The sequence below is a fragment of the Prinia subflava genome, unplaced genomic scaffold, assembly GCF_021018805.1.
Source record: "Prinia subflava isolate CZ2003 ecotype Zambia unplaced genomic scaffold, Cam_Psub_1.2 scaffold_60_NEW, whole genome shotgun sequence".
In the NCBI taxonomy this organism is placed as follows: Eukaryota; Metazoa; Chordata; class Aves; order Passeriformes; family Cisticolidae; genus Prinia; species Prinia subflava.
The window spans coordinates 178,207-204,603 of record NW_026961067.1 but is presented as its reverse complement, the minus strand read 5'-3'; the positions used below and the strand labels follow the sequence as shown (position 1 = coordinate 204,603).

Sequence of the window (26,397 nt, the reverse complement as noted above, 5' to 3'; positions counted from 1 at the left end):
CTGGACCAAAAAATACCGAAACACCCCTAAACTGGACTGAAATCCCCCCATAGATCCCCAAATTGAACCAAAAATTTTCCCCCAAAGTTCCCAAAATTGGCCTAAAGAATCCCCCGAAGATCTCCAAATTGGACCAACAAATCCCCAGAACGCTCCCCAAAATTGGACCAAAATTTTGGCCCGTAGATGGCAAAATCTGACAAAAAATACCCCAAAACCCCCCAAAATCTGACAAGAACTGGGGATTGAGCGAGCACAACCCGGAGCCCAACCCCAGCGGGACGTGGGGCCGGAGGGGCTCTGTGAAAAAGCAGGAAAATTCAATATATTTGCCCATTCTGTATTTCCGCACGGCTCTGTGGATACCGGGGGGGTCTGGGTGGCTTGGGGACAGCTCGGGGACAGCTCGGGGAGGGGGTGGCCGTGTCCCGGGGTGGCTCCGAGTCCCTTTAAAGCTGCTCGGGAGTTTCTCAGCGCCGCTGACAGATTTATGATCCGCAATAAGCTCGGCGCGTTTAAACCCGTAAATCAATCCGGGATAAACTCGCGTTTCATCCTCGCACCGAGCGCGCCTTTGATCGCGGCACCTCCGAGGCCCGGCCCGCGTTTATGGCTCCGTTCCCGACCCTTTGAACCGGGGGGGTTTAAAACAAAACCAAAACCAAATCGGTCGAACCCAAATTTGGCTTATTTTGCATGAAACAAACCCAAAAAAGCGCCGGTGGAGGGTGGGGGGTTCCCTGCGCCGTTTGCTGCCGGGGATGGAGAAGAGCTGCTCCCTTTTTTCTTCTTTTTTTTTTTTCTCCCTCTCTTTTAAAATGTATTTTCTCCATTCACACGCGTTCTATGAGAGGGGAAAAAAACCAAAAAAGAAGAGAAAAAAGAGAGAAATGGTTCTGAAGTGAAAGTTGCGGTTTCTGAATTGACCCGGAGCTCTCCTAAAATTCCCTCCCCCTCTCCCCCGCCCCGAGGTTTCCTCCCTGGTGGAGCCCCCCCGGCCATGGGAACCTCTTTAAATCGGATTTTTTATCCCCCCCAGCCCCTCGAACTCGATAAAATCGATACAGAAATAATCGAGGGCTTTTGAAACCCGGCCGGGGGTGGGGTGGGGAACCCAGCCCGTGGCGGTTCGGCTTCCAGCCAGTCCAAAATCCGCTTTTTTAAGCTTTAAATTCTTTTTTTTCCCTTTTTTTAAAATGTGGGCTCCCTCCAGGCTCTAACCGGGAGGGATTCGGGAATTCGGAGCTGCCTCTCACCCTCCGAGGCTCTCGAGGCTCCCGGGCTCTGCTCGGTGCCAATTTTTGGGGGGATCCCTTCCCCCCCCTGGGCGCGGGCAGCTCGCCCGGCCCCTGCTCCGCGGCCTTTCCCAGCGGTTCCTTTGTTCCTCCCTCTCTCTCTGTGTCTCTTTTCTTTTTTTTCCCCCCAGATCCTTGTACTTGGCAGCGATCCTCAGACTCCAAATTTGATTTTTTTCCTCTTTTTTTCTCCCTCCCTCTCCCTCTGTAACGCAATAAAGTCTGGCCAAACAATAACAGAGGCGGCCCGCGAGTCCGGGGAAGCCGAGAGCTTTTAAAAATAGGAATATAAATATTCCCAGCGGCTTTGGGCTCTGCTCAGGGCGAGATTTGTGACCGAAATCTCAACGTGGGCAGAGGGGAAAAAACAAACAAAAAAAAAATCCCAATTCAGGGAAAATCGGGATGAGCCTTGGCCGAGCCAGGCTCCAACAAAGCCAAATTCCAGAAAAGGTTTAGGGAAGGGTCTGAGGGTTCTCGGGATGGGGGAATAAACCCAAAATCGCGCGGTTTGACAGAGAATTGGGCGCCCCTCGCCCACGGGGAAAGGCAGCAGAGCCGCGCTGGGTTGGAAAGTTGAGGAAAAAAATCGTGTTCCGGTGGAAGGTCACAGTGGTCCTCAGAGCCCGAGACGGAGAGACCCCCTTCCCCCTTCCCCGTCACGTGAGTCATTAAATAATTAATGCAGAGGTTGCAGAATAGATATGTATTCGTCAGGAAAATCGCAGACATGGTCTCCTTGTGCCTGACGTGAAATTCCACTGTCCTTTAAAAAACAGGGAAGGGAAAGAGAGCGAAGGGAAGGGGAAAAAAAAAAAAAAAAAAAAAAAAAAAAAAAAAAAAAAAAAGTGGGGAGAGAAAAGAGCGAGAGGGAGAAAGAGGGGGAGAGAGAGAGGAGGAGAGAGGGAGAGGAGCCCGCAATAAAACAATTCTCACGAAGCGCCAAGCCACGCCGAGGGCTGGATTATTGTAAGTAGCAGGGGCTTCCCGATTCCGAGCGTGTCTGTGTGTCCATGTAAATTTATTGTTTGTTATTAATGTTATTGTCGTAAAATGTGACAAATCGCCGTCTTCATTTCCTCCCATTCCTCTTCACATGGGGCTCTGTGTGTTTATACCCATCGAGGCATTTCATTGATATTTTTAGGAATATTCCCTCTCCCTCCTCGCAACCTTTCTTCTTTTTTTTTTTTTTTCTTTTTTTTTTTTTCTCCCTTCTTCCCCCCTTTTCTTGATTTATTACAATAAACATGTCAGCGGCGGCGCGGCTGCCATTGTGCGCGTGTTTGGGAGAGGGAGCCGCGTTGTTTATGGCCGTGGCCGAGATAAATCATTTCCCGGGCGAAAATGATGTGCGAGCTCTGATATTTCCGAGCGAGGATCTCTCCCCTTGCCCCGCTCCCTGGAGTTGATTATTTCAGGCGATTCGCGGCAATAGATCAGCCGCTAATATGAAAGCTCTGTAGCTGGGGGTCTTAAATTACGGCATCTGTGATTACCAATTAAGGAGAGATTTGTATAAATTTGGGGAGAGCGGGAACGCCTCGCTGGCGTGCGAACCTCGGCAAAGAGCGCGACCTTAAAATCAGAATTACAGCACCCAAACCTCGCCCTGTCCGCTCTGCCCCGTCCCCAGCCCTCCCGAGCGGGGATTTTTACCCCAAAATCCGGATTTGAGAATGAAAACGGAGTGAAAAATCGGGAGGGCTGCGATCCCAGAACAAAGGGGATCCGGGGCGCTGCCGAGTGACCCCGACAGGGGCGGCTCTGTCCCCACAGCCCCTGGCAACCACAGCCGGGGAATCGCCTCCTCCCGGGGTTCTCCTCACCCTTCTCCAGGATTTTTTGGGGTTTTTTTGTTCGTTTTTGGGTGTTTTTTTCCCCCCCAGCGGATTTTTAGGCTCCCGCGGAGGGGTTGAGGATGCGCGGGGTGAAGTTGGACAAAGCCCCCCGAGGGTCGCGTTTCCCTCCAGGAGCCCGGCCCGGGCTTCAGCTCTGGGGGAAGAAAAACCCAACAGAGCTCCGAGGAAAAAGAGCCGAAATTGGGTTTAAAACAGGCAAAACCCCGCGGGCGGCTGCTGCTCTCTGTGAAACATCCCCGGGCTGCCGGGGGGGATCTCTGCCCACCGCCGAGGGCCGGGGGGGCTTTGGGGAGAGATTTGGGTGCCGAGAAGGGGCAGCGCTGCCTCCCCTGCCAGCCCCGAACAGGACCCAAAAGGTCCTGGAAGGGAATGTTGAAAGGGAGAGAGGAGGAAACGGGAGCTCGCGTTTTGGCTTGGTCTCTCTTTTTTTTTTTTTTTTTTTTTTTTTTTTTTTTTTTAAGATATTTTACAAGCTCCGACATGCGAGGAGTCAATAAAACTGCCAGCGGGAGCAAAGATTAAATGTTCGCAGCGGATTCTCGGGTGAGAATTCGCCGCTTCTGCTCCCTCCCCCTTGGCTTCCCTCCCCTCCGCTCGGAGCGGCGCAGGGGCCGGGGGTGTTCGGCTCTGCCAGAGGAAACCTTTTTAAACCTTTTTAAAGAATAAACCTTTTTAAAGAGGAAACCTTTACCCAGCGGAATGAGAGGAGCTCGGGACTTTATGAAATATTCAGGGAGATCCGGGGACGGCGGCTGAGGCAGAAAAGCGGCGTCGCTCTCTGTCAAAGCCTCGTATTTAATTCAAGTTGTCGAATTTCAGTGGATGTAGACCCCCCCTCTCCCCACTTCTACCCTTCTTTAGTTTATTCCGTAGTATTTTATTTTACCTTGTTGCACCGAAAAAAATTATATATATTTTATACATATATATATATAATTTTTAAATTTTTAAAAATTTTTAAAATTTTTTAATTTTATTTTCTCTCGGTTTGGGACTCCAGGCGTGAGAAATCGGCCCCCGAAGGGGGAGCCAGCCCAGAGCCCCCCGCCCTTTAAATCCCCCTCGGGGCTTTATTCACCCCCGGCCTTTGTGCGGGGCCGCCCTTGGACAATCGGGTGTCACCGGGGGCGCGGTGGCCGAGCCCGAGCCCTGGGGACATCGCCCCTGGGGGGGCCGGGCACGGAGAGGGGACCCCAAAATGACCCCAAAATGACCCAAAAACCACTCTCAGCCGCCGGTGTAGAACCCAGAGGCAGAGCAGGGGCTCAGGTCCGGGGTGAGAGCTCCACACCTCCATGGGGACCCCAGAGCCGGGGGGGACCCCCGAACAGGGAGGGGACCCCAAAACTCCGGGGAAAGGCTGGAGCCTTGGAGAGAGCCCAGAACAGGACAGGACCCGGGGCTGGGAGGGGACCCCAAACCCAGAATGGGACCCAGAACCGGGAGGGGACCCCAGACCCAGAACTGGGACCCGGGGCTGGGAGGGCACCCCAGAGCCAGAACTGGGAGGGGTCCCCAGACACAGAACAGGGAGGAGACCCCAGACTCAGAGCTGGAAGGGGACCCCAGACACAGAACGGGACCCAGAAACGGGAGGGGACCCCAGACCCAGAACGGAGAGGGGACCCCAGACCCAGAACAGGGAGGGGACCCCAGACCCAGAACAGGGAGGGGACCCCAGACCCAGAATGAGACCCGGGGCTGGGAAGGGACCCCAGCCCCAGAGCTGGGAGGGGTCCCCAGACCCAGAACTGGGAGGGGTCCCCAGACCCAGAACGGGACCCAGAACCGGGAGGGGACCCCAGACCCAGAACAGGGAGCGGACCCCAGCCCCAGGGTGGGCAGAGCCCCCCGGTCCTGCTCCCCCGGGCCGTGTCCAGGGCCGGGAAGGGCTGAGGTGCCACAGAACCTCCCCAGAGGATTTTTTTGTTGGGTTTTTTTTTTGGGACCCTCAGGGCTCCGCCTCAGCTCCGAAATCCCGAATTTTCCCCGCTGCAGCCGCCAGGACCGGCTTTGGTCAGAGCTGCTGGGGGAAGCCCCTGCCCCGCGCAGCCTCTCCCCTCTCAGCGCCCCCTCCCCTTCCCCACATCCCCCAAACACCTCCCTCACACTTTTAGAGCTCCGTTTCTTTATTAACTCACTAAAAACGAGGGGTTTTTCCCCCGGCAGCGGCCACACGGCAGCCAGCGCGCTCGGGAGGAGCGGGGTGGGGGCAGGAGGATAATTGGCTATTTCAAGTGGCTCGAGCGAGCGGAATTTCATTGATTTCTGGGCAATCAGCCCTTTCTCCTCGCCTGTCATCTCCTCCAAGGTCCCGGTCCATCAGCGCAGGTCCCAAAAGGGATCCCCTGCCCTCTTCCCCTCCCGGCCCGGTCCTGTCCCGGAGAGGAAGCGATTAAACATGAGCCAACAGCACCTAAAAACACCTAAATTCTGAATTTATTGGGGGGAGGCTGATTTCAGATCAAAGCGGAGGTGCGGGGAGAGGAGCAGAACCAGAAAAAAAAGAGGATAAAGCTGAAATTTGGGGTTTAGGAGCGGGGAAAGGATCAAAACCAAAGAGGACAAAGCTGAAATTTGCGGTTTAGGCGCGGGGCAGAAGCTGTTTTTCCCCATTTTTAATGCGTTTTCTGGCGTTTTGAGCCCCCCCAGCATCACCTCGGCTCCAACCCTCGCCCAGGGCCCGCGGCCGCTTTTTCATTTTCATTTTCCGAACCCTCGGCCAACACGAGTCAGGGGCGGCAGAGACAAAAGGGAAGAGTTCGCAGCCAAGGAGGGAAAAGTTTGGGAGCGGGGAGGGTTTGGAGGGTTCGCTTTGAAGTTTTCTCCTTTTTTTTTCTCTCTTCCGTGCAGGGAGGAGGGAAAGGAGAAAGGAGGGGGGGACACGAAAGAAATAAAAGGCAACAAGGGCGTTTCAACACTTCCCTGGCGCAGCCATCCCGAGATGAAAAGGGAGGCAATAAATCAGAGGCGATGGTGGCGATTTGACTCCTTTTTTTTTTTTTTTCCCTCTTTCCCTCCCTTTTCCTTCTTTTGTTTTTTAGCGTAGATATGAGGGGAGGGGTTAAGGAGAAATCCCCGCTCGCTCTCGCGTCCTCCTTGGGATGGGAAATCCAAGTCGGGGCTTTTATTGGCGGCGCGATCGGAGCTCGGGGGAGCGGCGGGAGCGGCTCCGGGTGGAATTCTGGAAGCAGCCGGGAATGGGAATTCGCTGTCTCCGGGATGGGGGGACAGGGACCAGCCGCCCCATCCCCTGCTCCGGCTCCAGGGATGGGTTTGGGGCGGGTTTTTTTTGGGATGGGGAGGATTTCCCCCTCATCCCCGGGTTTTGGGGAGCGGGATCCGCGCCAGGGTCCCAATTCCCTCTCCCCGTCCCGAGCTCAGCTCCGGGCTAAAAACAAACCCCGCGCTCCGGTTTGGGACCTCTCCGGGACCTCTCCCCCAAAATCTCCCGAAAAGTCCCCAAAATCCCCTGAAAAGGCGAAATTTAACCCCGCGAAGGGCGGGGGGAGTGAAAGGAATGAAAACCCCGGTGGGTTTGGGAGAACTTTCCTTCCCCTCCCTCCCCTTCCCTCTCCCTCTCTTTCTTCCCGTCTTTCTCGCTCTCTTTGGGTTTTTTTTTCCCTTTTCCCGGGACATATGGAATCAATTTCCAGCCCTGACACTGAGGCTGGCCAATTCCTACTGGCTCGGAACAGCAGAATCCATTTGGTTCCCTTCTCTCCAGCACCCCTTGTCACTCACTGGTACAAGGCTCTTGCAACATTTTAAGTCTTCATAAAGAGAAACAGCTTTTTTCCAGACAGATCCCGGGGATTCGGGAGTGGGGGAGGGATTTTTGAGAGTTTATTCCAATTTTTTTTGTGTTTTCCAAGAGGAGCGCGCCCCCCTCTCCCGCAGCTCATCCCTCTGGGCTCTCCAAGAAGGGATCCTCATCCTCGCCATCCTTTGAGCGCTTTTTTGGGATAAATTTCTGATTTTTTTCCCGCTCTCCACCTCGAGTCCGTTCTGTTCGAACCAATCGAATTTAAAAAAAAATTAAATTCAAAGCATTTTTGAGGGAAAAAAAATAATTCCAACCCCACCGAGCTCCAAAGGGGGTGGAATAAATGAGTTTCTTCTTAATTTTCCTGCTCCAGTGACGAATCCTCTCCACCCCGACCCGGCTACGCCTCCTCCTTGGAAGTCCTGGAGTCTTCGCAGGTAAGAAGTTAAAAAAAAATCAAAATAAATAAATAACCCGAGCCAGCTCCGGGGCCGCGCGCTGTAATTAATTGCTCCGAAAGCTTTGACAAGGCTCCGCCAGGAGCCGGAGCTGCCTCAAATTAAGACTGATGCCTCGGGGGGAGCTGAAAGAGGAGCAAAAATTATCCAGAACCGGCACCGGCTCCTTCCCAAACCTTTGGGGGTTTTTATTTTATTTTTTTTCTCCCCCATTTGTTAAAGGTTTCGCACCTTCCGCGTCGTTTGAAAAAGAAACGACCCCAAAAAACCCCTAAAAAAACCCAAAAAAGCGGTTGGGAAAGCGGCTGTTCAAGCGCAGAATGCTCGGCCCGGTGATTTATGGCCCCACCAGGTTTTTTTTTGTTTACTCGGAGCAAACTCTAATTACAAAAAGAAAAAAGGAAAAAAAAAAAAAGAGAATTTTCCCAAGCTCCGCGCCCGTCCCGAGCGCGTTTCCCCTCCCCAGATGTGCCTCGCCAACATCTGGAGCTCCAGCGCTGCTTTTTCCTCTCGTTTCAGCGGGATTGGGGAACCTCGAAACTCCCCAAAATTCGCTTTTTTTGGGGAGTCCCGGCTCGGAGAGATCAGGCTTTGAGATTTGTTTGTTTTGGAGCGGGCGGGGGCTGAAGGGGAGGGCGTGGGAATATCGCGATTTTAAATTCTGTGCATTCGTGCTGGAAATTTCTGTCTCAGGGAGAAAAAAAATGATAATAATCCCCTCCCCCTCCTCCCCCACGAGTTTTAAAGGCAAGACAGGGAAATTATTCGTATGGAAGGGGGAAAAAAACCCAAAAAAACTCCGAGAAATCGAATTAAAGCGGCAAAATTTGGCCTAAATTTCAATATATTTGTTATATATTTGTGCTCTGTGCTCCGCCCTGGCTCCTCGCCCTGCGGAGCGGGATAATCACGAAATAATCAAGAATTCCAAAAATCTCCTCGTCCTCCGGGGAGTTGGGGAAGTTTTGGACTCGGTGCCGGAGATTTCCCGAGGCAGAGGCGCCCGTTCTGCTTTTCTCCCCTTTTTATTTATTTATTTTTAATTATTATTAATTTTTTATTTTTATTTTATTTCCTGAAAAACGCTTCTCGCCCAGCTTCGGAACCGTTCCTCATCCTCCTCCAGCCAAACCTGAATTTTTAAAATATTTTTTTAATTTTTATTTTTATTTTTTACCGATCGCTCAGCGAACGAAACCCGAGCAGAAACCGCAGGCCCTGAGCGGCCGGGATTTAATTGATTTTATCATAAATCACCAACTTCATGAAGAGCCCAAGTTTGCGCTGGAGTAAATTGATATTAATGGGGATTTCTGATCTTTCACCGCGCGGGTTTCGCGGCGCTGCTGCTCCCGCTCCTCTTTGGGACAGGAGGAGTTTTAGGGGAGGGGGTGTGGATTTATTTCATTTATTTCATTTATTTCATTTATTTCATTTATTTCATTTATTTCATTTATTTCATTTAGTTCCCCACCCCTCTAACCCGGCGTTTCTTCCACTTTCCCCCCAAAATAATCCGAATTTTACTCCCAGAGTGGAGAATCCGATCCCTGATGGGGAGCAGGAGCTCAGTTCTTCGAGATGGTTTTTTTAGGGGGGTTGAGCACCCAAAAAATGAATTTATTCGGGTTATTCGGGGTTTCTGGGGGGGATATTTTGGTCAAACCCAGCGGGAATTTTGTCCCGACGCGGCCGCGACTCCCTGGGAATGGGATTTAACCCCTCCGTGCCCGCTGCGCCTCCAGCAACCCCCAACCCCCAAATTTCCCCTGATTAAAAATTAACCCGGGGCTCGGGACGGCCGCGAGCCTTTGATGTGCTGATGAGGATGCCCCGGACAGGGAAAAAAAGGGATTTTAACTCCCCAAAAAAGGATTTTAACCCCCCAAAAAGGATTTTAACCCCCCAAGAAATGATTTTAACCCCCCCAAAAAGGATTTTAACACCCCAGAAAGGATTTTAACCCCCCCAAAAAGGATTTTAACCCCCCAAAAAGGATTTTATCTCCTTAAAAAAGATTTTAACCTCTCCGAAAAGGGATTTTAACCCCCAAAAATGGATTTTAACCCCTCAAAAAGGGATTTTAACTTCTCAGAAAAGGATTTTAACCCCTCACAAGGCCTGGAGCGAGATGGTTTTTTGGATTTTTTTTGGGATGCCCCGCCCGGGGAGGATGAGGAGAAATCTCAGGTGGAGAAATCCTCGGTGTGAAACCATCCCAAAGAGGAAAAAATTTGATTTCTTGGCACCGCTTTTCCCTTTCCCGGGATTCTTCCTCCGGTTTTGTTTTGGTTTTGTTTTTTTTTTTAATTTTTTTGAGGAATCGAGAGGTAAAACTGAACCTCAGCTCCGCTCCCCGCCCCCTTCTCCCTCATTCCCGGGATCCAGGCGAGGATTCCTGCAAAGGAAAATTCACCAAATCCTCCCTTTCCTCCCCAAAACGGCCCCGGGAAGAGAAAAGCTTTGAATCTTCTTTTTTTCCCCTCCCTCTCTCTTTTTTTTCCTCCTAATTTTTTGTCTTTTAGAAGAGGAAGAGGAGGAGGGTGGGGGATAAAAAAATGGGGAAAAAATGGGGAAAAAAATGGGAAACTCCTTCTCCGTGCCGGAGCCATCCTCAGGATTTGGGAGGCAGAAAAAAACTCCAAATTTTCTTTTTCCCTGATCTAAAATTCCATTTTTTTTCCCCCTGGATTTCCGCCGGCTTTGGGGAGCCCCTGTGGCCGCCCCCGTTTGTTCTCAAAGATTAAAAAAATTTTAAAAATTAAATTAGAAGGAAAAAAAAATAAAGGGAAGGAGAAGAAAGAGCCCAGGGAAGGGAAAAGGCCGGGATGGAGTTGGGGGCTCGGATTCCAGGGAAGGTTTTTTTGGGAATTTTTTTGGGAATTTTTTTGGGGAATTTTTTTGGGGAATTCCCCATTGTCTGATGGGGAAATTCGTGGGATGAGCGGGGCGGAGCCGCCGCTCCTTTACCAAATCTCGATAAAATGAGCCAAAAAAAAAAGGAGAGGACAATCCTGACGTGCTGGGTCACGTGGGCGCAGAATTCCAGCGATTATTTGGGAGTTCGGGAGGAGAGGAGGGTCGGGAATGGGGGAGGAGGGGAAAGCACGCAGGGATTCCCATCCCAAAACAGCGGAAAATCCCCCCAAAAAACCCCTTCCCCTCCCCCCTCGCCCCATCCCGCAGAGGTTTTTTGGGTGCCCCATGCGGGGGGTGCTGCTGTGCGCGGTTTTGGGGTTTATTCTGATTTTTTTGGGGATTTTTTATAAATTATTATTCTCATTTCGGAGCCGATTGCAGAGCGCTCCGAGGATTGATCATTAACCCGGGGAATTTCTGCTGCTCCAAGCAGAGCAGGGGGCAGAAAAAAGGCTCCGATCTGTCAGGGCAGCCCCAAAATTGGGATTTTATTTATTATATTTATTTATTTATTTGTTTGTTTGTTTGTTTGTTTATTTATTTATTTATTTTATTTTATTTATTTTATTTATTTATTTTATTGGGCTGCGTTTGGATTTCTTCTCCTGCCCCGCTTCTGTTCGGGTCCCAAACTCCTGAGCCCTCCTCCTCCTCTTCTTCCTCCTCCTCCTCTTCTTCCTCCTCCTCCTCTTCTTCCTCCTCCTCCTCCTCCTCCTCCTCCTCCTCGCTCTTCTCGGGACAGAAAAACTCAATTTTTTTCTGCTTTTTTGCCCCAAAAAATAAACTCGGGGTTGGGGGGAGCTCCCCACCCCCGGGGCTGTGGGAGGACCGGCCCCGCCCCCGAGTGAAAAATTAATAATAAATTAAAAAAAAAAAAAACAAATCAAAACAAAGAGCGCGGGGAGGGGGTGGGGGAAGCCGCGCTCCGTCCCTCTGCTGCGAGGGAATAAATTAAAACCAAAAACAAAGAAAAACAAAGAGCGACAAACACCCCCTCGCTGGAGTTTTTATTTATTCCGGTTCCTCTCGTTTGTTTGTTTCTGTTTTTCCCTCCTCCCCCCACTCCAAATAAATTCGATTTTCCCTTTTTTTCCCCACTTTTCTCCTTCCCCGCGAGGAACTTGGGCAGAGCCAGCGAGCGCTGAGCTCACCACGCACAAAGATTTATTTTTTTCCTTTTATTTTCATTTTTTTTTCCCTTTACAAACCTCCGAGGGACCCGAGCAGCCCCAGCCGAGGTGATGTAAGTGGAGAACGGCGCATTAAAAGCGCGTGTAATAATAATAATCCTAATAAAAAACCAAAAATAATAAAAAAAACCCAACCCTGCGGCTGGAGAAGGTCACGGAACATCCGCGGGTGATTTATGGACCCGGGGCTGTTGTCACAAGGCGGGCGCGGGTGCGAGGGGAACATTTTTATTTGAGATTAATAACATCAACATTCCGAACGGAAACGCGATTATTAAAGCCACCGAATGTTTCCCCAAACGAAAATATTTTTAAATGAGATTGCTTTTGCTTTTCTTTGCCTTCTTTTTATTTTTTTTTCTTCTTTTTTTTTCTTCTTTTTTTTTTCTTTTTCCCTTCCCCCTCCTCCTCTCCTCTCCCTCCTCCTCTCTCCGGGAGCAGCTCCGTGCCAAAGTTGCGGTGATAAATCTCAGCGTGGCTTTGGAAATGGGTTTATTTTGGGTTTATTTTGGGGTTTTTGGGGGGTTTTTTGGGTTAATTTTGGGTCCAAGTCGCTGCTGTGCGGGTCGTGTCCTCGTGTCCCATTAAACGCCTCCCTCCTCCCCCTCTTTGCACATTTAGACACCAGGAAATGAAATAAATTTTTAAAAAAATCATAATTTCCCCGATCCTCGAGGCTTTTCTGCCCTTCCAGGGACGCGGCCTCGTGTTCCCCCTCCTGTTTTATTGTTGTTAGTCCCGGAGTAATTAACGGCAGGTAATTAATCTCCTCGCGGGGTTGAACACTCGAAATGACCGCCAGGACCGAGCCAAAATCCCGCACCGTGCCCGAATTTGGGGAATCGCCCTCAGAGCTCCCCCAGCCCCAAAGGGAACCCCAAAAATCGGGAGGAGTCCCCAGGGAGGGAAAGAGGAAGGAAAGTCCGGGAAAAGCGCTGGGATTGCCCCAAATCTTCAGGAATAAAGAAGATTTATTATGAGGATTTATTATTTATTATATTTTTAATGAGGAGGGAGAACCCCCCAGAGGGGTTTTTGTTCCTCCCCATCCCCCCCAAATCCTCCCGCTGGGGTGAATCCCCTCATCCTCCTTCTTCTGACCCAACTGAAACGAAAACTTTATTTATTTTTTTTATATTTCCCCCTCTCCCCAGTTCTTCTCCTGCCTCAAAATCCTCCTCGGTCCCGGATTTGGCGGAGCGGCCCTCAGGGAAGCCTCGGTGAGTCCTGTCCCAGCTCCGTCTGTCGTGTCCGTCTGTCCTTCCTCACCACGAGCAGCTCCCCCCTCTCAAACCCCGTTCGATTTATTATTACTATTATTATTATTATTATTATTATTATTATTATTATTATTATTATTATTATTATTATTATTATTATTATTATTATTATTATTATTATTATTATTATTATCATTATATTTTTATTTTTATTTTTATTTTTATTTTTATTTTTATTTTTATTTTTATTTTTATTTTTATTTTTATTCTCATATTTTATTAATTAATTAATTAATTAATTAATTTAACCCCTTCCCCTCCGCCTCACCCCTCCACGAGCCGAGGCCACCGCGGATTTTTTTCCCCCTTTTTTTCCCCGGTTTTGCGGTGATTTATGGAGAACTCGCGGTTTGGGACAGCGGAGATTTCCTGGCTCCCTTTGAAGGGGAAAAACGCGCTCAGGCCGCGACGTTCGCTGCTGATTTCGTGACGAGCAGAGCTCGGAGGAGAAAAAAATCTGCGAGCAAAGCGGGGCCGGCAGCGCCTGGAATTCCTCAGAGCAGCCCCGCTCCAGCACGGGGATCCTCCTGCAGCTGGTTGAGGTTAAAATCAGAATTTTTGCACTTCAGAGGAGCATCCCAGGCGCTCCCGACCGTCCCGGAGCTCCAGAAAAGTCCGCGGAGCTGCGGGAATCTCTAAAATTCGGCTGCGGGGAGGGTTGGAAGCAGCCCCAGCTCGATTTTCCTTTTTCCCTTTTTCCCTGGGATTTCAGCGCGGGGGATCCCGGGCAGGAGCTGTCTCGGAGCGGGAGATTTATGTGGGAGCAGCTCATAAAAAGTCAGATGAGAGGGGTGGGGAGGCGGAAAAAAGGAAAATGATGGTGATAAAATGGCAATCGCGGCGTTCCCCGGTCCCATCTGGGGGCCGAAGGCTGCGGGAGGAACAAAAGCTGGAAAAACCCGGAATAAAACCTCGGGATAAAACCTGATCCATCACCTGGAAAACCTCGGCTGAGCGGCTCCTCACGAGTCCAAATGTTTCCTTGGGCATCCTTATTTTTATTTTTATATTTTTTTAAAGATTTCCAGAGTTGTCAGCCTGAAGGTGCAGCACACAGAAGTAAAAAAATAAATAATAATTAAAAAAAAAAAAGGCTTTGGAAGCCCTCGACGGGTCCTGCCATCCCAGACAAACTCCAAAGAGCTTTTTGCGGTGCCTCCTGCCCTTTTTGTGCACCAAATTCTCCCCTCGTCAGCACTTCAGGGCCGAGGAGGGCTGAATTAAAGCAGGCCCGATAATTGGGAGGGGAAACAAAAGTAGCACTTCCAAAAAGAAGAAGAAAAAAAAGTGCAGACACCTAAATTCTTCCTCCCACTCGCCAGCCCCTCCTCGTCACGTTCGGGTTTTGTGTTTTTTTTTTTTTTTTCCCACCCTAAAATCGCTTCTTGGCCAATTTATTTTTTATTATTTTTATTTTTTTAAATTTTTTTGCTGCCGGGAGAGGCGTAAACCGTAAATCTCCCGCGACGACAGCGGCGCGGCCATCCCGGATTATTAATACCAGCAATAATAATCATCTTTATTGCCCCGCGCCTCCCCGGGGAGCCCTTCAGCCCCCCCAAAACCCCGCGAGTTCCGCACAAGTTACTCCGAGTTGTAGCAACGCCCAGCGCTGCTCAAACCCCACCCCCCCAAAAAAACCCCGGGGTTTGATTTTTGGGGGGCTGCGAGGAGAAGGAAAATCGGGGGGAGCACCCGGAGGGGCACTCGGGGGGTTCATTTGCATAAACCCGCGCCTAATTGTTCAATCCGGGCTTTGCCAGGCCCGGCTCTGCGCTCGCGGCGTTTCCCACTCGCGACTCTGCCCCGGAGCCCCCGGCGCGACCACCCCGAGCGAAATCGCGATTTTGGAGAGACCCCCCCGCTCTTCCTCCCCTCCCTCCCCTCCTCACCCTCCCCCCTGGCCGGGATCCCTCCTTTGGATTATTTGAACCCCCGCTCGGTTAAAAAGGGAATTTTTCCCGCTGCTTGTTGTGCTTGTTGTGTTGTGTTCAGCTTTTCTTTCTTTCTCTGTCTCTCTCTCTCCTTTTTTTTTTTTTTTCCTCCCTTCTCTCCGGTGCTCAGGCAGAGCCATTGTTATCACTGAGCGCCGAGCAGCAGAGGCCAAGTGGAAACCTTCGGCGTTTGGCCCTCCAAAACCCCCCCCTCGGCTTTCCCCGCACGCCTCGGCCAAGCTGGGAACCATCCCGATCCTTTTTTAAAATTTTTTTTCCTTCCTTTCCAGCGAGCGAGACAATCTGAGCCTCCGCAAGCGGCTGGCTGAGCCCCCCTCCCCCTCTGCTTCGCCTTTTTATTATTATTTATTTTGATTTTTAACAACCCGTTCCACCCGCCATTATACCGGATTTCATTTTTATAGACATATATTTTAAATTTTTTCTATTTTTGGACGCTTCACGAGCTCCTTTACCCCCGTAAGGTTTTGAAAGGAGAGAGAGGAAAAAAAAAAAAAAAAAAAAAGAAAGGAAAAAAAAAAAAAGAAAAAGCGGGGAGTAACGGGAGGGGAAGAGGAGGGAGGGGGGGTCATTCCTCGCTTATTGATTGCGTGGATGCTGGATGTGAAAATATATTATGTCTGCCTGTGCTTGGCTCGTCAGAGACTAAGGTAAGCCGGACTCAAATAGGCTATCACTTTGTGAATGGCGGAGTATATGTCCCAATGATTTATGACCATATGACTCCAATCTCGGTTCAAGAAGAGTTCACAAGCTTTAAGCTTCCTTCCACGCAGAGCCTCTTTTGCAGCCCTCACCCACCGCCGCCTTTTATTTTTTTTTCATTCCGCCGCCCCCACCCTATTTATTTTTATTTTTTTGTCATTTTTTTCCGTCTCTCCCCGCGGTTTTTTTTGCCCCCAGCTGGGGGGAGTCGTTGTTTGGGGTGGGGGGCAGGGAGGACGGGAATTTTGGGGGTTTTGGGGATTTTTGCAGGCGGATCCTCGGCTCGGGGCTCCGGGCTCGTTCTCGGTTCCCCACCCATTGTTGCGGGGCACGGAGGGAACATTTAGGATTAACAATAATCGGAATTAAGCCCGGCTTTGCGGCTCGGGGCCATGGAGCCGGCCGGGGGGCGGGGGAGGGGAAAGGCGCTGCTTTTCCCCAGGAGCGCTCTCAGGTTGGGAATTTCGGATTTTCCAACATGGAGGGGACGCGTTTCCAGCAGGATCCTTCTGCCTCAGCCTCCTTTTATCTCTTCCCCACCACCGCCTGATTTCTTATTTTATTTTTTATTTTTTTCCCCCCGGAGCATCCTCATCCTCCCCGCAACCCTTTCCCCGCCTCACCTCTCCCCGTCTCACCTTTCCCCCGGCACCTCCCGATCCTTAATTTTATTTTTATTTTTGAATTTAAATATCCCCGAACGCTCTGCCTGCAAAGTTACAGGCAAAGAGTTTGTGGGGAAATCGCTGCCGCCGAAAAAGTGAAACTCGGAGCGGGCTGGAGCAGCTCCCGCCCTCCTTTAATTGGAACACGAGATCATCGAATATTTATTATTCTGCCCGGGATTTTTTTTTTCCTTCCCCCTTTTCCTAAGCAATTCCTTGGAGTAAATAATTAGGATTGCGGCCGTCCCGGGCGAAGATAAATGAGCGGCATTTGTGAGGCGCTGAGAGATGAGGTACAAAGCGAAGCTGTGCGAGCCACGAGCGAGGCGGAGGGGGCTGTAAATTTATTTTATGGACGTTTAAAACAACAAGAACAAAAAAAAAATCATCGCCGTTATTTTTAGCTGCTTTCTCCGGGCCTCACAAGGCTCTGGTTTGGGTTTGTTTTGATGGGTTTTTATTGTGTTTTTTTTTTAAATTATTATTTTTTTAAAAAAAGAAATCCCTGCCAGACAGGAAGGCCTTGGAGAAATTCCCACCTCTGCCCCCCTCGCAGATATCTCCAGCAAAACCTATTCATAATAAAGGCGCTGCTGTTGGTTAATTAATTAATTCACGGCTCGGGGAAGCGGAGGTTACTTTTTAATAAGACAAATTTATCATGGCCGGGGAGGCGGAGGAGAAAAACTCCCGGCGAGGATCCGGCCCTGGGCGCAGACAATAACGCATCTCCGAGGAGGACCCGCTGCGGATTTGGGAATGCGGGAAGGATTTAATCAGGGTTTAAAAAAAATTAATAATCAAATAAAAAAGCGGCCGAGCAGTTCTGGAAGCTCTGAGGTTGGGGTGAAGCGCAGGGAGCTCTCGTGTGACACGACAGAAAAACAGCAGCCAGAAAAAAGGAGAAAAATGTTATTTATTATCGAGCTGTGGCTTCTGTTAAACCCCCGGCACTTAAAAATATCGCGTCGGGTTTTATCTCCGCGGGGTTTGTTTTGTTTTGTTTTGCAGGATGAAAGAGGGCCCAGATAAAATTGAATATACAAGAGATAGAATTAAATATACAATGGATACCGATCCCCAAACAAAATGCTCGGTGGCTCCTTGCGAGGTCCGGGCTGCTGAGAGGAGCCGCTGCCTTTTTAAAATCCCTGATTATTCCCAAATCGTTTTCAGCCTTTTTTTTCAGGGTATTTCTACTCTGTCTTTATGGACGAGGAAGTTTCTGCTGGGAGAAAAGCAAAAGAGAAAAGAGAGAGGTGGAGAAAAATAAGAAAAATCTCAGAGAGGGAGAGAGGAGAGAAAAAGGAAGGTTTTATTTTGTGATTTAAAGCTTTGGGCTGGGGTTTTTTAGACTTTTTGAGGTTGGATTGAGGGAGGGGGTGAAAAGTGAGGAGCAAATGGCCTCGAGAAGTGTTTGTTTTCTGAGAGAGAGAAAAAGAGAGAGAGAAAAAAAAAATAACAACAGCGATCGAAATGCACCGGGTTTGGCATCAGCACCTTCCCGGTGGCAGCTCTGGGCTTGGGATGAGAAACACAAAACGATGAAAGGGGGAAAAAAAAGAGATTTATTTTCTAACTGCAACCTGTGCTACCAGACAGGGGGAGAGAGAGGGGCTCCAGCAGGCCGGGGAAGGAAATTCTGGAATTTGTGTGCTGGGAATCTCTGCCCTGAATTCCTGAGGCGCTGAGAGCTCCTGTGTAAACAAAACCAGGGAGCCAAGTGTGCCAGGACGCGGTACCTGGAGGAAAAACACGAATTTTCGCTGTTTGCGGCTCAAAACCAAACAAACCCGGCACAGGCCTGGCGATAAACTCTGAATTTCTGCTGGTGGGAGGATTCCCAGGGCTGCTCCGTGGGTTTAAATAGAAATAGCGAGCTCTTCTTTAAACAGAAATTTCGTTGCTCTTGTGTTTGTGGCCAGCGATTCTCCCTTCTGTGCTCTCACACTCGTGATTGTTTGGGGTTTATCCGGGCCTGGCTGTGTAAATTTGGGGTTTATTTAGGCCTGGCTGTGTAAATTTGGGGTTTATCCGGGCCTGGCTGTGTAAATTTGGGGGTTTATTTAGGCCTGGCTCTGTAAATGTGGGGTTTATCCGGGCCTGGCTGTGTAAATTTGGGGTTTATTTAGGCCTGGGTGTATAAATTTGGGGGTTATCTGGGCCTGGCTGTGTAAATTTGGGGTTTATTTAGGCCTGGGTGTGTAAATGTGGGGTTTATTTAGGCCTGGGTGTGTAAATGTGGGGTTTATCTGTCTCTGGGTGTGTAAATTTGGGTTTATTTAGGTCTGGCTGTGTGAATTTGGGGTTTATTTAGGCCTGGGTGTATAAATTTGGGGGTTATCTGGGCCTGGCTGTGTAAATTTGGGGTTTATTTAGGCCTGGGTGTGTAAATGTGGGGTTTATTTAGGCCTGGGTGTGTAAATGTGGGGTTTATCTGTCTCTGGGTGTGTAAATTTGGGTTTATTTAGGTCTGGCTGTGTGAATTTGGGGTTTATCCAGGCCTGGCTGTGTAAATTTGGGGTTTATCCAGGCCTGGGTGTGTAAATTTGGGGTTTATTTAGGTCTGGGTGTGTAAATTCAGGGTTTATCCAGGCCTGGATATGTAAATTTGGGATTTATCTAGCCTGAGTGTGTAAATTTGGGATTTATCCGTGCCTGGATGTGTAAATGTGGGGTTTATTTAGGTCTGGGTGTGTAAATTCGGGATTTATCCAGGCCTGGCTCTGTAAATTCGGGGTTTATCCAGGCCTGGCTGTGTAAATTTGGGGGTTATTTAGGCCTGGCTGTGTAAATTCGGGATTTATCCAGGCCTAGGTGTGTAAATTTGGGGTATATCCGTGCCTGGGTGTGTAAATGTGGGGTTTATTTAGGTCTGGGTGTGTAAAAGTGTGGATGACACCCCCCCGCAGGGACGCACGCGCGTTTCGGCGCGGATTTGGCCTTTCCGCGCGCGCGGCGATAAACACGGAATAAACAAACACAGCAGCCACAGAGCAAAACCAGGAGGGGAAAAAAAAACCCCTCAACCACCCCAAAACCTCCTCAAACCCATCCCCACCCTGTGAGGAGCCTCCGGAGGGTGAAATCTGCTGGCAGCATCTGTTCCCCCCGCCTGTCCCCGTTGCGCGGGACCCTATTCATGTCACGGGGCCTTTCAGGGCCCAAGATGGATCCCCGGGCCGGGCACTATTATTGTGTGTTCTCTCCTAACCTTTCAGGTCAGCTCCCACCAGCCAGCTGGAGAGGGGCCGTCACGTGGCCTCGGGGTGCCAATGTTCTGCCATCGGGGTGTCCAGCCCCTGGTAGCCGAGAAAACCCTCGCGGAAGATGCAGAAGGCCTCGTACTACGACAGCCCCACGCTCTTCGGGGGTTACTCCTACGGCGGCGCCGCCAACGGGTTCGGCTACGAGGGCGCCCCGCAGCCTTTCCAGGCCTCTCCCCATGTGGAGGACGATTTCCAGAGGTCGGCCTGCTCCCTGCAGGCCCTCGGCAACGCCGCCGACGCCGCCCAGCACGGCAAAAATAAGGAGCTCAACGGGAGCTGCATGCGGCCCGGTTTGCCGCCGGAGCCGCCGGGCTCGCCCAACGCCAACGGCGCCGCGGGCGGCGGCGGCGGCCAGGCTGGTGGAGGTAAAGGTGGCCCCGGTAAAGCCAATCTCGGGGCCAGCAGCATCTCCAAGCAGATCTTCCCCTGGATGAAGGAGTCGAGGCAGAACTCCAAGCAGAAGAGCGGCTCGCCCAGCGCAGGTAGCTCGCCAGGCCTCCCCCCTCTCCGAAATGACGAGGCCGAAAAGTTAAAAAAAATTAATGGGAGAGGTCTGAGAGTCGCAAAGGGTTGGAGGGATCTGTTTAGGGAAGGCCCAAATTCCAATTTTCCTGCCCAGAATCCAAAGAAAGGTCAAAGGATAGCAAAGCATTGGAGGAATTGGTTCAGGGAAAGCCCAAATTCCACTTTTTGCACCCAGAATTCTGAAAAAAGGTCTAAGAATCACAAAAGTTTGGAGGAATCGGTTTAGGGAAGGCCCAAATCCTCATTTTTCTGCCCAAAGTTCCAAAGAGAGGTCTAAGAATCACAAAGAGTTGGAGGAATCGGTTTAGGCAAGGCCCAAATTCTGCTTTTCCTGCCCAGAATTCCAAAGGGAGGAAGGAAGAGTTGCCAGGTGTGAACATTCCCTTCTCTGTCTCGGTGGAGTCACCGGGCAGAGCGGGTTTGTTTGGGGGTGAGGGGATGAGGAGAAGATCCTGGGAGGCTCCAGAGAGGATCCTGGCACAGCCCAGGCACTTTTGATTTATTTTAAAATAATAAAAATTATGGGAAATGCAGCCCAGGGCAGACACGAATACGGATAAACCTGCTCCCAGCTGCCCAACCCGCAGCTAAAATTCTGTTTGGTGCCTTCCCGCCTCTCGGAGGGAGCAGATGCAGCCCCACCTCCACTTCCTCCACGTGTCCCCCCCAGTCTGACCAGATAAAAACCCAAAAATCCAGTTGGGATTCACCGCGGTTCTGACCGAGCTCCGCGGTGCCCCCGTTACCGCAGTTTGTGGGGTTCACCTCTCGAAAAGGAGGTGCAGAGGTGAATATTGGGGTCACCCCTGTGTACAAATCCAACCCCCGTTAATCGGCCCCGGCAGCCGCGGCGCCTCCCCCTGCCAAACGTTGTTTTCCATAAAATTATCGGCTGGAAATAATCGGCTCCTCAATAAACGGCCCTGGAATCCTCTTCTACATGACATGATCAAATTTTCATAAAGCAGGGGCAGCTTTGGAGAACAGAACTCTTAATAAATGACACGATTATGGAGTGCAGGCTAATGCGGAGGGGCGAGGGGAGGGAGGGGACGGGGGGCTCCGGCTGCAAGGATTTATTAATGCCCGACGCATTCAATTTCTGCGTGTAAGTAATTCTCTTTTATTTCATTCCGGGGGCCCCGGCAGAAACCTGCAGCGGCGGCGAGAAAAGCCCCCCGGGCTCCTCGGCCTCCAAGAGGGCGCGCACGGCCTACACCAGCGCCCAGCTGGTGGAGCTGGAGAAGGAATTCCACTTCAACCGCTACCTGTGCCGGCCGCGGCGCGTGGAGATGGCCAACCTGCTGAACCTCAGCGAGCGCCAGATCAAGATCTGGTTCCAGAACAGGAGGATGAAGTACAAAAAGGATCAGAAGTCCAAAGGCATGGGCTCCTCCTCTGGGGGGCCTTCCCCGGCGGGCAGCCCCCCGCAGCCCATGCAGGCCTCGGCGGGGTTCCTCAACGCCTTGCACCCCATGAGCGGCGCCTACGAGGCGCCGTCGCCGCCTTCCTTCAGCAAACCCCACCAAAACGCCTACGCCGTGCCCGCCGGCGGCTACCAAGCGCCCCTCAAGGCTTGCCCCGGCCAGCAGAAATACGCCGGGGCCGCCGGCGGCAACGACTACGAGGCGCACGTCCTGCAGGCCAACGGCGTGGCCTACGGGACCCCCGGCATGCAGGGCAGCCCCGCGTACGTCGGGGGGAACTTTGTGGATTCTCTGCCCTCCTCCGGCCCGTCCCTTTACGGCCTCAACCACCTGCAGCACCACCAGGCCGCCGGCGTGGACTACGGCGGCGCGGCGCCGGGCCAGCCCCACGGACCGTGCGAGAGCCACGCCACGTACGCGGAGCTCTCGTCGCACCACGCCACTTCTCAGGGCAGGATCCAAGAGGCGCCCAAGCTCACCCACCTGTGAGGGGGGAGCTGCTGGGATCGGGAATGGGGAAAACGAGGGCAAGTTTGGGTTTCAGGGATGTTTTGGTGTTGAGTTCTCGTCCCGGCCTCGCCGGCGGGGTTTTGGCGGGGTTTGGGGGTTGTGAAGAGCCAAGTCCGGGCGGTTTTGGTGTTTTTGGAAGGGGGAACCTCCTGGATTTCAATGCAAATTCTTCTGGAACGGGCTCGGGGTGGTTTTTGTGGGAATCCCGCAGGGTTTAAGAGGCCAAATCCGTCGTTTCCAAGCCACATCCGGATCGTCACCGATAATTCCTGGATGCTGGGAAGGAGAAGAGTCCGGAGCCAAGTTCTGGGGTCTCTGCACCCACAAAACCCCAGAAAGATCCACCAGGAATTTCCCCCCTCCTCCGAGTCCTTCTCCACATCCACCTGTGCTTTCCTTCCCGGCCTTCCGAGGAAGGGTTGTCCTTTCCCGCCGGAAAAAGGATAAATCCAAATTCCCGCTGGAAAAAGGATAAATCCAAATTCCCGCTGGAAAAAGGATAAATCCGAATTCCCGCCGGAAAAAGGATAAATCCAAATTCCCGCCGGAAAAAGGATAAATCCGAATTTCCAACTGGAAAAAGGATAAATCCAAATTTCTAACCGGAAAAAGGATAAATCCGAATTCCCGCTGGAAAAAGGATAAATCCGAATTTCCAACTGGAAAAAGGATAAATCCGAATTCCTGCTGGAAAAAGGATGAATCCGAATTTCCAACTGGAAAAAGGATGAATCCGAATTTCTAACCGGAAAAAGGATAAATCCGAATTCCTGCCGGAAAAAGGATGAATCCGAATTTCCAACTGGAAAAAGGATAAATCCGAATTCCCACTGGGTAACTCCCCCCAAAACCCTGCAAACATCCCCCAAAATTGCGAATATCCACACCTGCCAACGCCCAGGAGCCGCGCTCGCCCCTCCAGGCCCCGCCGCCCCTCTCCAAATCAACAACATCAAAAAACGCAAAAACTCGGGATGAGAGAGGCCCAAGCACCACAAAGGGCTGAGGAAACTTCTTGGGAACACCTGAATTCCCCTTTTTTCCCCCGCCCCAAACTCCAAAGAGAGGAAGAAAGAGTTGACAGGTCTGAATATTCCCCTCCCTCCTCCTCTGCCGAGGCCACGGCTCCATTTCTCCATTTGAGGGGGGTTTGGGGTGATTTTTTTTAGAGTTTATGACTGAAAAAAAGCAATCGGAGAAATCCTGAGCCTCTTTCCTCCTCTCCTCCTGAGCTTACGTGAAAACAGGGTATATTTGAACCGAGGGATTGTCCTCCCACGGGAGCAGGAGCAACCGGATCCCCGGGATTCGCTGGTGCTTTCCTGCCTGGACATCTTTGTTGCACTTAGAGTTTACATATAATGGGTATTAAAAAAAAATAATTAAAAAAACAAAAAAACCCCCAACTTTGAAGGGCTCTCAGCTCCGCCGAGGCGCCCTTCAGGTAGGTGTGTGTTCTGGTGAACATTCATATATATTTATTGGTTAGAGCCAGTTGAAAATATTTTCCTTTTTTCTTTTGTTTTGTATTATTTATCCCCCCCCGAAACGTTGTATTTATATGAGGGAAAAACAAAAAACCAACCAAACAAAAAAAACCACCACAAAAATAAGACTAAAATGGTACTTTTTTAGTATTTCCTTCCCCCCCAAAAAAAAATTTAAAAAAGCAGAAAAAAAAGTTTAAAAATAATAATAAAAAAAGGACGTTGTGTTCCCTTTGTCATTGTACCACGAGCTTATTTTAGTTCTTGTAATTTAGGGAGAAGCAGTAGTTTTATGTTACCTCGGTACTAATGAATAATGTAATTAGTTCTACTGGAGGCATGAGAGCAGAAGCGGGCTGTAATTGTTTAGTCCTGAATTAGAAGAATTTCATAGCGGATCCCTCCCCTCCCTCCCCTCCTCTGGGAGCTTTCCTTTGTTCTTCCAGTCCTTCTTTTCTTTCCTCGCTTCAAGGGTTGTCTGGTGAACAATTCCTGAATAAACTTTCTGTTCTCGATTTGATCTCGTCCTATCCGTCCGATTTGGAGGTGGGAAAAATGAAAATAAAATGAAATATGAGGATTTGAAGGGGATTAAAAAATCGCCCAAGGAAGGGGAGATGGGGAGGAAGGAGAGGGATGGAGAGGGACGGCTCCGTTTGGGGTGAAATCCTGGGAATTCGGGTGTCCACAAAGAGGGATCACGTGGCGGCAGGGCCGGGCTGCCATTGGAGAGGGAATGAAAACAAAGGAAAAAGGATTAATCACACACACAAAAATAAAAAAATAAAAACAAGGAAAAGGGGAAAAAAAAATAAAAAGAAAGAAGAAAATGTAAAAATGGCCCAGAATTTCCATCCGGGGCCTTGGGAAGGGAAGAGGAATGAAATCGATAATTTCTCTCTTATTTAATTGGAAATTAAATAATTGAATTATGGCTAAAATAATTGAGTGATGGCTAAAATAATCGGATTATTCCTAAAACCCGAGTGTGTGGCGCTCACCAACGCCCACCCGCGCCTCCCCAGGCACCCCAAATTTTTATTAAAAGAGGCAAAAAAAACCCCAGAAAATGGGAAAGCGAAAAAGGGAGAACAACCCCGGGCCAGCAGCGAAAGCAGGCGGGAGAAGGCCGTGAATAATTTGCTTTTTATGCTCTAAAGCCCTAAGAAAACTCATATTAAAGCAGCGAGGGGCAATAAAAGTTTTATGGCGCTGGGAAGGGGCTGGGAACGCTGGGGATGAGGAGGAGGAGGAAGAGGAGGAGGAGGGGAAGGAGAGGGGGAATTTGGATTTTCATTGCAGCCGCGAGAAAAGGGCGGAAAAGCTGGAAAAGGTACCCAAAAAACCAAAAAAAACCCAAATAAAAAGGGGTGGGTGCTGTCGGAGCAGCTCATGAGGTTTATATTTTGTATTTAATCTATTTTATCTATTTTATCTATTTTATCTATTTTATCTTTTTATATTTGTCTTTTATATATACAATATAATATAGCATATGTTGTATATGGTGTATATATTGTATATATTATATACATTATACAGTATATAATATCTATAATATATTTTTTATTTTATGGCCTATATATATTTTATATATATATATTTTATATTTTGCTATTTTACATCCCATGCCACACATTTTTATTTTATACACCATATTTTTTTATATTTTAGACACTCTATGTTCATTTTTATCCACCTGTGCTCACAGCCAGGTTAAACCCCCGAGGGATAAAACAAAAAAATCTCTGCTGGAGAAAAAACCTCGCAGGAGAAACGAGGCCGAGCTCCGATCCCTGCTCATAAACGAAGTTCCAGGTTAATAATTACACCCTTGGAGTGCTAATTAATAACGGGAGAATCGGGCCCGCTTTTCCTGCCCGTGCAAGGAACAATTCCCCGCCCTGGCCTGGGAAATATTTGTCATTATTTCAATTATTTCTAATTATTTCAATTATTTCTCATTATTTCAATTATTTCGAATTATTTCAATTATTTCTCATTTAAAAGCACAAACCAGCGCAGGGCTCAGCAGAACAAGGGCCGCGAGTTCTCGCTTCCCATTCCCAGATTTTTATTTTTAATTTTTTTTTCCCGGGCGCCATGTTGAGCCAGGGATTCCCAGGAAATGGTTAAAATCAGGGAAAACGGAAAAAAAAAAAAAAAAAAAAAGGAGAAAAAAAATCCAATTCCGGGGCGCCGGCTGCGTCTCCTCCCATTCCCGGCTCGTTGCAGTCTAAAGCTGCTCCCACAAAGATTTTTTTGCCTTTTTCCGTCCTTCAGGAGCCTTGGGAATTTTTCCCTGGGATGCGACGCTTTCCCCCCGGAATTGGGAGATTTTTTCCCCCCTTTTGTCTCCGTGTGATGCGTGGGGAAAAAAAAAAATCCTTATTTTCCCAAGAGGTTTTTTCCCCTTTTTTGTCTTCCCTCTCTTTATTTTTTCTCCCTCTTTTCATTTTTTCCTCCTTTCATTTCCCCCCTCTTTTCTTACCCCTCCCCTTTCATTCTCCCTCTTTTCATTTTCCCCCTTTTCATTTTTGTGTCTTTACATTTTCCCTGCATTTTAATTTCCCCCCCTCTTTTCATTCCCTCATTCTTCTCATTTCCCCCCTTTTCATTTTTCCCTCTTTTAATTTCCCCCTCTTTTCATTCCCCCCATTTCTCATTTTTCCCTATTTTCATTTCCCCCCTCTTTTTATTTCTCTTTCCCCCTTGCATCTCCAAGTGTCAGCAAAATCAGAGCCAGCTCTCGGGAGGAGTTTTGCATCCCAAATTTTTCCTCTCCATCCCTCAAAAAAGAGAAATTGGCACCCCCGGACACCCCAAATACCCACTTTAAACCAGCCAGCAATGATCAGAAACCAAATTATTTTCTTTTAAATCATCGATTCTGACGAGATTAAACAGATTTTCGGTAGTTTTGATAAGCGAATTCACAAAACACTCGTGGAAATTTTGTTTTGCGCTCGGTATTTTTTTGATTAATGTAATTATTCCCTTTGCTCCCTTGCTAAATGAGCTTTAGATTTATTCCGTGGCTTTCCCAAACCCTCCCCACCCACGCAGATGCCTGAGGTGACAAAA

At 49.6% G+C, this 26,397-nt stretch overlaps 2 protein-coding genes and 1 long non-coding RNA gene across 4 annotated transcripts; 1 reads left to right on the top strand and 2 right to left on the bottom strand.

Annotated features, from left to right (window-relative positions):
* Positions 1-1,053: 1,053 nt before the first annotated feature.
* HOXB3 (homeobox B3) lies at positions 1,054-22,330 on the top strand. Of its 2 annotated transcripts, XM_063425219.1 has the most exons (5): positions 1,054-2,264; positions 7,297-7,360; positions 12,645-12,710; positions 19,317-19,846; positions 21,039-22,330. In XM_063425219.1, exons 4-5 carry the CDS (start codon positions 19,426-19,428, stop codon positions 21,803-21,805), a joined length of 1,188 nt encoding a protein of 395 aa, XP_063281289.1. In that variant the 5' UTR covers positions 1,054-2,264; positions 7,297-7,360; positions 12,645-12,710; positions 19,317-19,425; the 3' UTR covers positions 21,806-22,330. The 2 variants fall into 2 exon arrangements, with proteins under 2 accessions (XP_063281289.1, XP_063281288.1); XM_063425218.1 differs by lacking the exons at positions 1,054-2,264; positions 7,297-7,360; positions 12,645-12,710 and having other exon boundaries at positions 18,430-19,846.
* Positions 4,134-7,290, bottom strand: LOC134565595 (tetra-peptide repeat homeobox protein 1-like). Its single transcript, XM_063425220.1, has 2 exons — positions 5,816-7,290; positions 4,134-5,532 (listed from the first exon to the last, which is right to left on the bottom strand). Exon 2 carries the CDS (start codon positions 5,456-5,458, stop codon positions 4,385-4,387), a length of 1,074 nt encoding a protein of 357 aa, XP_063281290.1. The 5' UTR covers positions 5,459-5,532; positions 5,816-7,290; the 3' UTR covers positions 4,134-4,384.
* Positions 22,003-24,836, bottom strand: LOC134565605 (uncharacterized). The gene is made up of 2 exons (XR_010083949.1): positions 22,658-24,836; positions 22,003-22,399 (listed from the first exon to the last, which is right to left on the bottom strand). It is a non-coding gene; the product is annotated as an uncharacterized LOC134565605 (long non-coding RNA).
* Positions 24,837-26,397: the final 1,561 nt, after the last annotated feature.

Bases quoted from the DNA above. Each gene is read 5' to 3' on its own strand.
- LOC134565595 (XM_063425220.1), bottom strand. From the start codon at position 5,458: ATGACAGGCGAGGAGAAAGGGCTGATTGCCCAGAAATCAATGAAATTC.
- HOXB3 (XM_063425219.1), top strand. From the start codon at position 19,426: ATGCAGAAGGCCTCGTACTACGACAGCCCCACGCTCTTCGGGGGTTAC. The intron at 19,847-21,038 runs GTAGCTCGCCAG...GGGCCCCGGCAG, and splicing joins GAGCGGCTCGCCCAGCGCAG to AAACCTGCAGCGGCGGCGAG.